Source organism: Gigantopelta aegis, chromosome 11, assembly GCF_016097555.1.
Source record: "Gigantopelta aegis isolate Gae_Host chromosome 11, Gae_host_genome, whole genome shotgun sequence".
Taxonomy (NCBI): domain Eukaryota; kingdom Metazoa; phylum Mollusca; class Gastropoda; order Neomphalida; family Peltospiridae; genus Gigantopelta; species Gigantopelta aegis.
Genome location: NC_054709.1, coordinates 3,921,909 through 3,937,782, shown reverse-complemented (window position 1 = coordinate 3,937,782; position 15,874 = coordinate 3,921,909). Strand labels below are relative to the sequence as shown.

The following is a 15,874-nucleotide window of genomic DNA, read 5'->3' as shown; positions in this document are numbered from 1 at the left end:
AATCCCGCTATATTTTTCCATTAGTAGCGAGGGATCTTTTGTAATCACCATCCCACTGTCTTTGATATACCAGTCGTGGTGCACTGGCTGGGATGAAAAATAGCTAAATAAGTGTAATGTGGTTTTGTTTCATTTACAGGAAGTGATGCTATATGGAAGACATTGAAAAACAAACAGGTATGTCAACGTAAACCAGAAAGCGATATTTCAGTTAAAACTGATTATTTAGAATTAAAAAGAAAGTAATATTTGTTAATAACACCCCAATACATTTACAACTTATTATTTAGAATCGAAAATAAAGTAATATTTGTTAATAGCACCGGAGTGCAATTAAAACTGATTATTTAGAATTGAAAATAAAGTAATATTTGTTAATAGCACCCTAGTGCAATTAAAACTGGTTATTTAGAATTGAAAATAAAGTAATATTTGTTAATAGCACCCCAGTGCAATTAAAACTGATTATTTAGAATTGAAAATAAAGTAATATTTGTTAATAGCACCCCAGTGCAATTAAAACTGATTATTTAGAATCGAAAATAAAGTAATATTTGTTAATAGCACCCCATGGCAATTAAAACTGATTATTTAGAATTGTAAAGAATGTAATATTTGTTACTAGCACCCCAGTACATTTAAAACTGGTTATTAGAATTGAAAATACAGTAATATTTGTTAATAACACCCCAATACATTTAAAACTGGTTATTTAGAATTAAAAATACAGTAATATTTGTTAATAACACACCAATACATTTAAAACTGGTTATTTAGAATTAAAAATACAGTAATATTTGTTAATAACACACCAATACATTTAAAACTGGTTATTTAGAATTAAAAATACAGTAATATTTGTTGAGAACACCCCAGTACATTTAAAACTGATTATTTAGAATTGAAAAAAGTAATAGTTTTGTTAATAAAACCCCAGTGCAAATAAAACTGATTATTTAGAATTGAAAAAAGTAATAGTTTTGTTAATAAAACCCCAGTGCAAATAAAACTGATTATTTAGAATTGAAAAAAGTAATAGTTTTGTTAATAAAACCCCAGTGCAAATAAAACTGGTTATTTAGAATTGAAAAAAAGTAATATTTGTTGATAACACACCAATACATTTAAAACTGGTTATTTAGAATTAAAAATACAGTAATATTTGTTGAGAACACCCCAGTACATTTAAAACTGATTATTTAGAATTGAAAAAAGTAATAGTTTTGTTAATAAAACCCCAGTGCAAATAAAACTGATTATTTAGAATTGAAAAAAGTAATAGTTTTGTTAATAAAACCCCAGTGCAAATAAAACTGATTATTTAGAATTGAAAAAAGTAATAGTTTTGTTAATAAAACCCCAGTGCAAATAAAACTGGTTATTTAGAATTGAAAAAAAGTAATATTTGTTGATAACACCCCAGTGCAATTAAAACTGATTATTTAGAATTGAAAATAAAACAATATTTGTTAATTGCACCCCAGTACATTTAAAACCGATTATTTAGAATTGAAAAAAAGAAGTTAATAGCACTTGGACTGTCTATTCAGGGCAGTGGGTTAACATTTGGTTAACACTCGACCCTAACCCCCACCCCCCCTGCACACGCGCCTGTCATCCCCAGTCTTTTCTAGTCGAACTAAGCCAGACAGCTATTTTTAGTGTTTATTTCTGTTTAGTAATTAAAAGTGGATGTTTATTTACTGAAAGGTGATGATATCTCACTTTAATGTACACTTTTCGTTTACGCTTGAAGCTCAAACCGTGGTTTACCTACACTAGGAATGCAATCTCGTTTTCTCAGCCCATGGCAGAGTATGTTATCGGACAAATCATCGCCGTTCATCGAGGGTTCTATATCATGCGAGATCAACAAACACAAGCTGTATGGAACAAGTAAGGAATAATAATAAATGTCAGCAAATTTTACAAAACGATTGTAGTAATAATGAAATTTGCATAATGATTGTATTAATAATGAAATTTTGCATAATGATTGTAGTAATAGTGAAATTTTACAAAACGATTGTAGTAATAATGAAATTTGCATAACGATTGTATTAATAGTGAAATTTTGCATAATGATTGTAGTAATAGTGAAATTTTACATATTCATTGTAGTTTATGTAATAGTGAAATTTTACACGATTGTGGTAACAGTGAATTTTGCATAATGATTGTAGTAATAGTTGAATTTTGAATAATGACTGTAGTAATAACGAAAGTTTGCATTATTATTATATTATTATTATAATATTATTATTATTGTTATTATTATTATTGTTATTATTATTATTATTATTATTATTATTATTGTTATTATTATTATTATCGTTATTGTTATTGTTATTATTATTATTATTATTATATTATTATTGTTATTATTATTATTTAATAATAATAACCTAGGGGAGTTATAAAACAGCAGCAAATAAACATGAAGCATTGTGTGAGCAGAAACGACATACCTAAGACATTCATGATTGTAATGCTAATGCCAGACTACCAACTGCCACGACAAAGTTGGCCAACGTTTTGCAGTCACGACGTCTACGACTGTCCAGTTGCTAGTCTGGGCGCTCGTACAACTTGATTCTCGTCGTATAACCCATTAGTTGTTAATCTGAGCACACCCGTCGTAAGTCACGACTTCTACGACTGTCCAGTTGCTAGTCTGAGCTCTCTTACAACTAGAATCTCGTCGTATAACCCATTAGTTGTTAATCTGAGTGCACACGTCGTAAGTTGGGGAAATTGCAATGCAACCGTCGAGGTAGCCAGCATCGTCATAACAGTTGACAATCCAAACCTAGCATTATTAAAACCGACTTATTAAAATTCCAAGTATTACCAGATTCATGCGTCAACGTTTTGGGTGAGAAGGAAGGAAGGAAGGAAATGTTTTATTTAACGACACACTCAACACATTTTATTTAAGGTTATATGGCGTCGGACATATGGTTAAGGACCACACAGATATTGAGGGAGGAAACCCGCTGTCGCCACTTCATGGGCTACTCTTTTCGATTAGCAACAAAGGATCTTTTATATGCACCATACCATAGACAGGATAGCACATACCACGGCCTTTGATGTACCAGTCGTGGTGCACTGGCTGGAGCGAGCAATAGCCCAATGGGCCCACTGACGGGGATCGATCCCAAACCGACCGCATATCAAGCGAGCACTTTACCACTGGGCTACGTCTCACCCCTTTTTTTTGGTGGGATGCATATCAATAGTAAATCTCTCGTCTGAGGTGATATAGGCTGTGGGATTGATCCTTCACAGGGGATACACGACTGCTTCCTCCTTAACAGTCGTGCCATCCAAAGGCCATTGTATGTGCTGACCTTATTATAAAAGTTTATATTAACCATGTGTTAGAATTTTGTTCTCCTTTTGTTGAATGTTATATTTAGACATATTTATTGTAATGGAATTGGTGTTGTTGTTTTTTCCAGATCTTATCCATTGATGTGCAGTAAAGCCATAGATGATGTTGTATGTATTCTTGGTCTCGGTGTCATTGGCACAGAAGGTACTGATACTGAACAAATTTCTATTTACAGTAAAGTTTCCCATTTGCAGTATTTTTATTTAGTTTTATTTCCCGTGAGAGTGGACATGATAAAACAAAAACGGCCACCAATATTACAAATAAATTGCCAGGTAACCTGCTGGGCTTATGCCATTAGTGAAACTGGTATTCCAGTTGTACATTGTGGTGGTCTAATGCTAGGTTCAGACGACCAACTGTCACGACAAAGTTGGCCAACTTTCTGCTGTCACAATATCTACGACTGTCCAGTTGCTAGCCTGAGCGCTCTTACAACTCGATTCTCATCGTATAACCCATTAGTTGTTAATCTGAGCGCACCCGTCGAAAGTCTGGAGCTGGGGAAATTACAAATCAACCATCCAGTAGGTCAACTTCATAGTGAGAATTGACAGTCTAACAGTCATGTCTAACAGTCATAAATACAGGGAAATATTAACTTTCACCCTATGTGAGGCACGGCGAAAGCAAGTAAACATTGGGGGGGGGGGGGGGGGGGGGGGGCTGATAAATCGACGGCGGAAAGAAAAGCTCACCTGTAAAATGTTGAAAACTAGACGTCTTGAAATGCGATTTCTTGCATTCTACATGTAAAATTTTGATTCAGATCTGTATCTGACTCTCTGTCTGACTCTCTGTCTGTCTGTCTGTCTGTCTCTCCCCTTCTCTCTCTCTCCCCCTTCTCTCTCTCTCCCCCCTCTCTCTCTCTCTCTCTCTCTCTCTCTCTCTCTCTCTCTCTCTCTCTCGCTCTCGCTCTCGCTCTCTGCATGTGTTGTGAGTCTCTCTCTCTCTCTCTCTCTCTGCATGTGTGTGTGTTGTGAGTCTCTCTTTCTCTCTCTCTCTCTTTCTGTCTCTCTCTCTTTCTGTCTCTCTCTCTCTCTCTCTCTCTCTCTCTCTCTCTCTCTCTCTCTCTCTCTCTCTCTCTCTCTCTCTCTCTCTCTCTCTCTCTCTCTCTCTCAAACATTTCTTTCCCTTCTGAAGATGAGCTAGTGGTGTCTGTGATAATTACGCTGACTGTGATGTCTGTTTTATCTCCAGTGGCTCGCCTGTGTAAAGTGTTTGGTATGGAGGTGTGGGGGGTCACCAGGACGCCGGTGCCTCAAGACCAGAAGAAGACATTTGTTGATCAGTACAGGTAAACAGCCAGAACAGCCATTGGTGTCGCAGCGCTTACAAGCCATCGGTTTTAAAGGGACATTCCCTAATTTTTAAACACTAAGGCATATTCTTCACTATTAGAGTCGTTTTGGATAACTGAAATCAGACATTGTTTATATTTTATTGTTTAGATTATTAATTTTTGTACATTCGAAGTGTTTTTGGCCATCCTAGTGTTTTTAATATCACAAAATGCATTTTTTATAAAATAAATTAAAACGCACGTGCGTCTGAGAAGCAACAGTTATAGAATAGAGTTCTAGACTATTTTAAAGGCTAGTTCACTGTTTCAACGTTACAGACTCTTGTTTCACTCTGTTGTAACTTTATTCAAATGTGTTACAATTTTTTAGAGCAACTAAACTTAGTGTCCATTTTTACGGGTTGGAACTAGGATCTGCGACTTTAAGAGCTGCAGGTTCTGGTTTCACGTCCCAGGACCACCCAGGATATTGAGAGAGGAAACCCGCTGTTGCCTCGTTCATGGGCTACTCTTTTCGATTAGCAGCAAGGGTTCTTTCATATGCACCATCCCACAGACAGGGTAGTACATACCACGGCCTTTGATGTACCAGTCGTGATGCACTGGCTGGAACGAGAAATAGCCCACTGACGTCCTGTAATGAGACGTGCACACATTTAAAGTTAAAGTTTGCTTTTGTTTAATGACACCACTAGAGCTCATTGACTTATTCATCATCGACTATTGGATGCCAAACATTTGGTAATTTTGACATATAGTCTTAGAGAGGAAACACGCTACAGTTTTCCATTAGTAGCAAGGGATCTTTTATACTGACCATCCCTGGGACAGGATAGCACATGCCACTGAGTTTGATGTGCCAGTCGTAGTGCACAGGCTGGAACGAGAAATAGCTCAATGGGTCCACCGATGAGGATCGATCCCAGAGCGACCGCGCATCAGGCGAACGCTTTACCACGTCACGCTCACGCACCGAACAACCCTTGGTGCCACTGTGCTTTAAGAACTGCAGGTTCTGAGTTCACGTCCTGGTATCGGCTCCCTGAGCTACTATGGGATGTAGGGTTTATAATTCGTCCACCAGGCGGGAGTTAGCTCAGTCAGTTGCCTGAGGTAATTGCGTCACTGGATCAAATATTCTCAGCGGACCCATTGGATTTTCCCCGTTCCAACCAGTGTCCCAAAACTAGTATATCAGAGGCCCTGGTATATGCTGTATATGCTGTCTTGTCTGTGGGGTAAGCGAGGAGAAAAGATTCTTTGCTTCTAAAACCACATGTCAGAAATTAACAAATGTTTGACATCCAATAGCCGATTATTAATTAATCAGTGGAGTGAATGGGGGGGGGGGGGGGGGGGGGTCAAGCCATGCTTCCTGGAAAATACATTAAAGAAAGAGAAAATTTACTTGGAGAGGGAAGGAGGGTCGATTCCACAGACCCTTCCCCCTCCGCTCACGCTTCTGAATGCCAATGGGTTTTTTGTTAGAAAATCTACCTCTCTTATTGGTAAAACAATTGATATTTTAGGTTAATGAAAGACATAGATGAGGTTCTGGAAAATTCCGACTTTATTGTCAGTCTTCTACCATCAACGGACGAAACTCGAGGAATACTTAGTGATCGGCGCTTTTCAGTGTGTAGGAAGGTAAACACTAGGAACAACACGGCAGCACATTGTTTAATTAATCAGTGTTAAACACACACGCACACGCACATGCAAATAAACACACACAGACAGACACCTATACACCCGCACACACAGACAGACACACCTACACAGACACGCACACAGACGCAATGGCACACAATAACACACACAATAACATGCACAGACACACACAATAACACACACAGACACACACACACAATAACACACACAGACACACACACTCATACAGACGCACACACACACACACACAAACGCATACACACACAGACACACACAGACACACACACACACAGAGACACATACACACACACACATACACACATACACACATGCACACACACATACGCATACACACATACATACACACACACACATACACATACACACACATATAATGGCACACAATAACACACACACACACACACACACACATACACACACACACACATACACACATGCACACACACACACACACATATACACACACATACAGAGACACACACACACACACAGACACACACATACACACACACACACACATACACACACACACACATACACACATGCACACACACACACACACATATACACACACATACAGAGACACACACACACACACACAGACACACACATACACACACACACACACACGAACATGCATTTGCAAACACAGACATGAAAAAAAAAAAAAAAAAAAAAAAAAATCAGAATATCGAAATTGTAATGTGGAAAGATATACTATAGTACTGTCGGAAATAGAATAGAAAGTAAATATTATGTAAATATCTATTTAATGATAGTCTACCTACTTTAGCATTTACTTGTTTTGGCTCTGATTGATGTACAAGCTGGTGTTTACTCTTGAAATTAAAATAAAGATGTCAGTATAAACAGGTGATTTGTGCACTTTATTGGAACAGACTATAATAAATTTTGATCAACATGTGTCAATTTCATTGCTGTTACAATATATGAGGGACTGTTTCTGATGACAGTTTACCCCTATTCCTCTCCAAAGCAAAATATTTGTAGACATTTATAAGTAACTTTTAAGCAAAACTCTCAAGAACCATATTGGGCCAGTTTCTCGTGCCGGGTTTATCAGAGGGTTATGGAAACCCCGGGTTAACCTCAGGTTAACCCATGGGTTATTTAGATTGTACGTTTCACGTGCCGGGTTTCAATAACACCAGGCTAACACCAGATTACAACTGCACTGCGCGATAAATCTGCTATCGAGCTGGTTTCTCTCTGGGTTTTCTGCTTGAGATGGAACAATTTTGGCATGGTAATCGTTTTTTACGCCAATATCGACGGGCCATGCGGCGTGAACGTATTTTCAGGGAACGTTTGGAACCATTAGACATGTATAATGATGTTGAATTTCTAAAACGGTATAGGCTAACGCGACCAACGGCTTTACATTTAATCGATCTCGTAAATGGACGTCTGAAATAATATGGATACGATATTAATTAATACTTATTATAATAGTTTAACATCTAGTAAATTTGCAGACTCCTCTGTATGTAGGGCGCTGTCATCATCAAATGGATTAACCATTTCCACAAATTCACCAGGAATCATGCCTTGAATTGTATAGCTCATGTCGTCAATGTCAGCCATAGGTGATCCACTGCCAGTCCCTTTCTGATGTTTCTTCAGCTGGGATACATCTTTTTTGGCTTTGCATTTCAAACGTTTCCAAAGTTCTTTCAGTTGTCCCAGGTCTCGTTTTACGGAAGACTGACTATTGAATTTTTTAAGTATTTCATGCCATACATTTTGTTTCACTTTTTAACTTTCAATTATTTTAATATTTGCATTAATCAGATCTATCAATAGACGTTTGTCATCTTCACTGACGGTTTTATTTTTACCTCTAGTTTCAGCCATTATGAAGATGTAACATGCATGTAATGGATACGATGGTTTATATACCTTCCATGCGAAGAAAACCAGGGCCCACAACATAGTGGAGCCTCGGGGGCCACCCCTTTCCATGGTTCTTGTATTAGGAAGGTTGGAAATATCGCATTTGGACACCTGAACATATGTAACAAGTAACTTCAAATCAATGGGTTATTTAAATACTACAGAGGTCAGCCTACAAGTAATCATCAAAAATACTTTTCAAAAGGCATATCATCATTTTTTAGCGTTTGTTTTTTATGAGGAACTATTTCCTAAACCGGACTATATTAAGCTGCTACAGCAAGTAACGACACGACAAATGTTGGCGTGTTGCCACAGCATCACGTTGTGTTCGTCTCAACTGAACGTGCCAAATCCCATTGGTTGTCCTCAAAAGGTTCTCCAATAATTGGGGTTTTTGTTTGTTCTACTAGCTAATCAAATGATTTGGTTGTAACGTTGATGGACATATAATTGAAGCCACGGAAAGCAGCCGCTATGCAGCTTTGAAAGTCTCCTTCGCAATATAGGTGGCAGGACGTAGTTCAGTTGTAAAGGGCTCGCTTGATGCGCGGTCGGTCTAGGATCGATCCAAGCCGGTTGGCCCATTGGGCTATTTTTCGCTCGCTGTAGCCAGTGCATAACGAATGGTAACATCAAAGGTAGTTGTATGTGCTATCACTCTATGGGATAGTGCATATAAAAGATCCCTTGCTACTATTGAAAAATGTAGCGGGTTTCCTCTCTTGACTAAATGTTTAAATGTTAAAAAATTACCAAATGTATGACATCCAATAACAGATGACTAATAAATCAATGTGCTCTAGTGGTGTCGTTAAACAAAACAAACTTCCTTTGAGATATATTTTGAGATTTGTTTTCAGAAACCTGCCTTTATAAACGTTGGCCGGAGTGATGTAACCGATGAAGACAGCATTCTCGAAGCTCTAAGGTATGCACTGTAATCCATAACTATTCAACCCGTGCTCCTGAATAGTATATCAAAGGCCATGGTATGTGCTATCCTGTCTATAGGGACAGTGCATGTAAAAGATCCCTTGCCGTAAATGGAAAACTGTAGATATAGCTGCCTACTTTTCATGTGTGCCATTATAATACCCAATACATTCAGTGTGTTCAGTAGATAAAGCCACCTACGTTTTACTGTCTACTTTTCATTCTTACAAGTATACATTTCACTGTGTTCAGTAGGTGTAGATGTCTACTATTTATACTGTTTTGTAGACATAAATGTCTACTTTTCTTGTTTACAATTATACACCCAACTGTTTTGTAGATATAAATGTCTATTTTTGTTGTTTACAATTATACACCTCGCTGTTTTGTAGATATATATGTCTATTTTTCTTGTTTACAAGTATACACCTCACTGTTTTGTAGATATATATGTCTACCTTTCTTGTTTACAATTATACTCCTCACTGCTTTTTAGATATATATGTCTATTTTTCTTGTTTACAATTATACACCTCACTGTTTTGTAGATGTATATGTCTACTTTTCTTGTTTACAACTATACATCTCACTGTTTTGTAGATATAGATATCTATTTCTCTTGTTTACAATTATATACCTCACTGTTTTGTAGATATAGATGTCTGTCTTTCTTGGTTACAATTATACACCTCGCTGTTTTGTAGATATAGATGTCTATTTTTCTTGTTTACAATTATACACCTCACTGTTTTGTAGATATAGATGTCTATTTGTCTTGTTTACAATTATACACCTCGCTATTTTGTAGAAACAGATGGCTACTTTTCTTGTTTACAATTATATACCTAACTGTTTTGTAGATATAGATGTCTACATTTCTTATTTACAATTATACACCTCACTGTTTTGTAGAAATAGATGGCTACTTTTCTTGTTTACAATTATATACCTCACTGTTTTGTAGATATAGATGTCTAGTTTTCTTGTTTACAATTATACAATTCGCTGTTTTGTAGAAATAGATGGGTACTTTTCTTGTTTACAATTATACACCTCACTGTTTTGTAGATATAGATGTCTATTTGTCTTGTTTACAATTATACACCTCGCTATTTTGTAGAAACAGATGGCTACTTTTCTTGTTTACAATTATATACCTCACTGTTTTGTAGATATAGATGTCTACATTTCTTATTTACAATTATACACCTCACTTTTTTGGTAGAAATAGATGGCTACTTTTCTTGTTTACAATTATATACCTCACTGTTTTGTAGATATAGATGTCTAGTTTTCTTGTTTACAATTATACAATTTGCTGTTTTGTAGAAATAGATGGGTACTTTTCTTGTTTACAATTATACACCTCACTGTTTTGTAGATATAGATGTCTACTTTTCTTATTTACAATTATACACCTCACTGTTTTGTAGAAATAGATGGCTACTTTTCTTGTTTACAATTATATACCTCACTGTTTTGTAGATATAGATGTCTAGTTTTCTTGTTTACAATTATACAATTCGCTGTTTTGTAGAAATAGATGGGTACTTTTCTTGTTTACAATTATACACCTCACTGTTTTGTAGATATAGATGTCTATTTGTCTTGTTTACAATTATACACCTCGCTATTTTGTAGAAACAGATGGCTACTTTTCTTGTTTACAATTATATACCTCACTGTTTTGTAGATATAGATGTCTACATTTCTTATTTACAATTATACACCTCACTTTTTTTGTAGAAATAGATGGCTACTTTTCTTGTTTACAATTATATACCTCACTGTTTTGTAGATATAGATGTCTAGTTTTCTTGTTTACAATTATACAATTTGCTGTTTTGTAGAAATAGATGGGTACTTTTCTTGTTTACAATTATACACCTCACTGTTTTGTAGATATAGATGTCTACTTTTCTTATTTACAATTATACACCTCACTGTTTTGTAAATATAGATGTCTACTTTTCTTTTTTACAATTATATACCTTACTGTGTTCAATATATATATATATATATATATATATATATATATATATATATACAGGTAAACACCTCTGAGCTCAATAGATACAGCTACTACTGGCTATGTTTTATGCTTCCAGCTATGCACCTCACTGAGTCAAGTAGATATACCCTTCTACATTTCAGTCTTAAAATTATACACATTGTTGCTTTCAGTAGATGCACTCTACTTACTTACTTATAAGTATTTTACGTGCTTATATCCAATTACGGTTCAAGCACGCTGTTCTAGTGCTTAAGAAATATTATGTTTATTGGAAATCAGGATTATTATATTTTTTACTGCAAATCAGGAATATTATTTTTTACTACCAATCAGGAATATTATTTTTAATGCAAATCAGGAATATTATTTTTACTACCAATCAGGAATATTGTTAAAGTCTAGACTTTAACGTCATGGCAACGCCATTCAAATAGCATAACGTTAAAGTCTGGACTTTATTAAAGTCTAGACTTTAAGTTTTAGAAGCACGGGCCCTAGAATATTATTTTTACTACCAATCAGGAATATTATTTTTACTGCTAAAGTAATATTATTTTTACTACACATCAGGAAGGGCTGGATCTCGTGGGCGGTTCTCGATGTGTTTGACGAAGAGCCTCTTCCAGCTTCAAGTCCTCTGTGGCACGAGCCGCGCGTCGTGGTCACGCCCCACATTTCGGGGGCTATTTCCAAGGGAGATCACTCAGTGAAGGTATATAATAAACTTTGTCTTTCAACTACCGGCCTCAGTGGTGTCGTGGTTAAGCCATCGGACATAAGACTGGTAGGTATTGGGTTCGTAACCCGGTACCAGTTCTAACCCAGAGCGAGTTTTAACGACTCAGTGGGTAGGTGTAAGACCACTACACCCTCCTCTCTCTCATTAACCACTGACCACTAACAACTAATCCACTGTCCTCGACAGACAGCCCAGTTAGCCGAGGTGTGTGCCCAGGACAGCATGCTTGAAAATTAATTAGATATAAGCACGAAAATAAGCAGAAATGAATGAATGATCTTTCAACTATGTTCAAGGGAGGTAATCCCATATAGGTAAAGATTGTGGGTTCTATCTTGTTATCACTTTTGTCTTTAGCTATATTCGGGGCGGGACGTATAGTAGCCCAGTGGTATGTAGCGCTCGCTTGATGCGCGGTCGACCTAGGATCGATCCCCTTCGGTGGGCTTATTGGGCTACTTCTCGTTCCAGCCAGTCATATGTGCTATCCTGTTTATGTGATGGTACATATAAAATATCACTTGCTATTAATGCAAGGCTCAGACTCGACTACCAACTGCCAGCTCAAAGTTGGCCAACGTTCTGCTCTAAAGGACTTCTACGACTGTCCAGTTGCTAGTCTGAGTGTTCTTACAACTTGATTCTCGTCGTATAACCCATTAGTTGTTAATCTGAGCGCTCTTACAACTCGATTCTCGTCGTATAACCCATTAGTTGTTAATCTGAGTGTTCTTACAACTCGATTCTCGTCGTATAACCCATTAGTTGTTAATCTGAGCGCACCCGTCGTAAGTCGGGAGTTGGGGAAATTACAACGCAACCGTCGAGTTGGCCAACTTCGTCGTGACAGTTGACAGTCTGACACTAGCATTGGTCTTAGACCAGTGAAAATTCGTTTGAAATTGTATCTATGAATGTGCATTTAAAACAAAATTACTCAATTTAAAAAATTTTTTTTAGTGCAATCAAATATGAATGTGTTTATTTTATTTTATTATTTTTGTAAAGTAATCATTAACCATCATTTCTTTTATATATACTACTCAAAAGAATTTAAGGGTAAAAAATTTATAACCAAATAAGTTTCAGAGTGTATTAGATTGATGATGTAAACTACACAATTTTTTTTATTTATTGTTCCATATTTACAAAAAACCACAAATAAACGTCACTGTATACAAGAAAGTCACATGACATGCTGTCAAAGTTGAAGGTTGTCAAACATGGATTTTACACATTAGAACATTCGTTTAATAGTGTGTGAATCCACCCCTGGCACGAATACACTCGGCACATCGTTGCCTCATGCTGTTGATCAGACGTCTGAAGAACTCTTGGGGAATGGCCTGCCACTCTGCCATAAGAAGTTGACCCAGATCATGAAGGTTGGCCGGAGGGGCATGGTTATCCCGAACTCTCCTGCCTAATTCGTCCCAGGCGTGCTCTATTGGGGCCAAGTCAGGCGAATATGCTGGCCAATCCATCCTGGCGATACCTTGTTGTCTGAGAAAGTCCGTTACCACGCTGGCGCGGTGGGGTCTGGCATTGTCATCCTGCAGAACTGCCCCGCCGCCAATCTGCTGAAGGCCTGGGAGAACCAATGGCCGGATAATCTCATTCAGATAGCGGATTCCATTCAGATTGCCATCCACCACATAGAGGGGGGTCCTGTGGTGGATAGAGATGCCGCCCCACACCATGACGCTGCCACCACCGAACCGGTGACGTTGTTTAATGTTAACGTCAGCGAAGCGCTCCCCAGGACGTCTATAGACACGAACCCGACCGTCGTTAACCTGGACTCATCAGTGAAGATCACTTGACCCCACTGAACACGTTGCCACCGCAGATGAAGTGTGCACCAGTGACGTCTGGCCGTTCTGTGACGTGGTAGGAGTGGTGGTCGAACAGCCTGGCGACGGCAGCGTAGATTATTGGCTCTCAGACGATTGCGTATGGTTTGATCAGACACTCGAGTTCCAGTCGCAGTCCGCAGATTGTCACGTAATCGGCGTGCAGTGGTTGTGCGTTGACGTAGAGCCATATTGGTGATGTAGCGGTCCTCTCTATTTGTAGTGCTTCGGGGTCTTCCCGAACGTGGACGATTTCGAACAGAATTCGTTGCTTGGTACCGTTGCCACAGTCGGCCAACGACACTCTGACTGACACCAAGTCTCAGAGCAACATTTCTTTGCGTATTGCCATCCTGAAGCCAAGCAATAGCCCTTCCTCGATCTTCGATAGTCGGTTGACGTCGTACCATTGTCGAATTTGGAGTGTGCACCGTACACGAACGCAAGCTCCAATTATACGGAAATTCAGCATTGGGAACATGGAATACACATGCAAAGCGTGCAAATGAAGCGCTTTGTGAAAAAGCAAGTTATGGGGACTTAGCAGACCTTTCGCTTTCGCCCTAATTTACGTGCAAATGTAAGCATGTTTTCGCCATTAGAACTAGTCGACAGTGTCAATGACAGTGGATTTTAATTCATGTATGGGTTGCTTAGACCCACTTTCGTCAAAATGGAACAATACCATGCGTGACATTATGGTCTAGCTAATATAATTGACATTCAGAAAATAATGTCGAAAACATCGACTGACCCTTAAATTCTTTTGAGTAGTATACAAAACATTTAAAAATTAATTATTATTAAAAATTGTTAAACATATTGAGATAAACACAAACAATGGATGCATCTATGAGTGCTGAGATTAATAAATCAATGTGCTCTAGTGGTGTCGTTAAACAAAACAAACTATGAGCGACACTGATGAAGTTTATGATCCAGGGTTTTTTAAAGAGGGGGGGGGGGGGGGTGTCCAAAATCCGTTGTTGTTTTTGAAAATAGAATTTAAAGGTCCTTGACAGGTGGACGGGATAACTTAGCATTTGTTTTGTGTATACTGTATATTGTTTGACGTTTATGACAGGCGCGGATCCAGGTTTTGTTTTAATAGAGGGGGACCAAAATACAGTATTGTTTCTGAAAATAGAATTTAAAGGTCTTTGACAAGTGCATTGGATATGTTTTCATTCTGTGTATTCCATAATACATATTTTGACCACAAATGGGGGAGGGACGGGACGGTCAGTCATTGTTGTTAGATACCATTAAACACACATTCCGTTTCTTTCTGTTTGAGGTGTGTGAATTGTTTAAATGGAAGTCCCGTGTCAGTCATTGCTGTTACATACCATTAAACACGCATTCCGTCTCTTTCTGTTTGAGGTGTGTGAATTGTTTAAATGGAAGTCCTGCGTCAGTCATTGTTGTTACATACCATTAAACACGCATTCCGTCTCTTTCTGTTTGAGGTGTGTGAATTGTTTAAATGGAAGTCCCGTGTCAGTCATTGTTGTTAGATACCATTAAACACGCATTCCGTTTCTTTCTGTTTGAGGTGTGTGAATTGTTTAAATGGAAGTCCCGTATCAGTCATTGTTGTTAGATACCATTAAACACACATTCCGTCTCTTTCTGTTTGAGGTGTGTGAATTGTTTAAATGGAAGTCCTGCGTCAGTCATTGTTGTTAGATACCATTAAACACGCATTCCGTTTCTTTCTGTTTGAGGTGTGTGAATTGTTTAAATGGAAGTCCTGCGTCAGTCATTGTTGTTAGATACCATTAAACACGCATTCCGTTTCTTTCTGTTTGAGGTGTGTGAATTGTTTAAATGGAAGTCCCGTGTCAGTCATTGTTGTTAGATACCATTAAACACGCATTCCGTTTCTTTCTGTTTGAGGTGTGTGAATTGTTTAAATGGAAGTCCTGCGTCAGTCATTGTTGTTAGATACCATTAAACACGCATTCCGTTTCTTTCTGTTTGAGGTGTGTGAATTGTTTAAATGGAAGTCCCGTGTCAGTCATTG

At 37.7% G+C, this 15,874-nt stretch overlaps 1 protein-coding gene across 1 annotated transcript in view; it reads left to right on the top strand.

Annotated features, from left to right (window-relative positions):
* LOC121385505 (glyoxylate/hydroxypyruvate reductase A-like) overlaps window positions 1-15,874 on the top strand; it is a 37,790-nt gene that overhangs the window by 17,395 nt on the left and 4,521 nt on the right. The window contains exons 4-10 of the mRNA XM_041516207.1: window positions 140-177; window positions 1,757-1,896; window positions 3,465-3,541; window positions 4,598-4,694; window positions 6,230-6,347; window positions 9,170-9,237; window positions 11,827-12,016. Coding sequence (XP_041372141.1) covers window positions 140-177; window positions 1,757-1,896; window positions 3,465-3,541; window positions 4,598-4,694; window positions 6,230-6,347; window positions 9,170-9,237; window positions 11,827-12,016 — 728 coding nt within the window. The remainder of the gene's footprint in view (window positions 1-139; window positions 178-1,756; window positions 1,897-3,464; window positions 3,542-4,597; window positions 4,695-6,229; window positions 6,348-9,169; window positions 9,238-11,826; window positions 12,017-15,874) is intronic.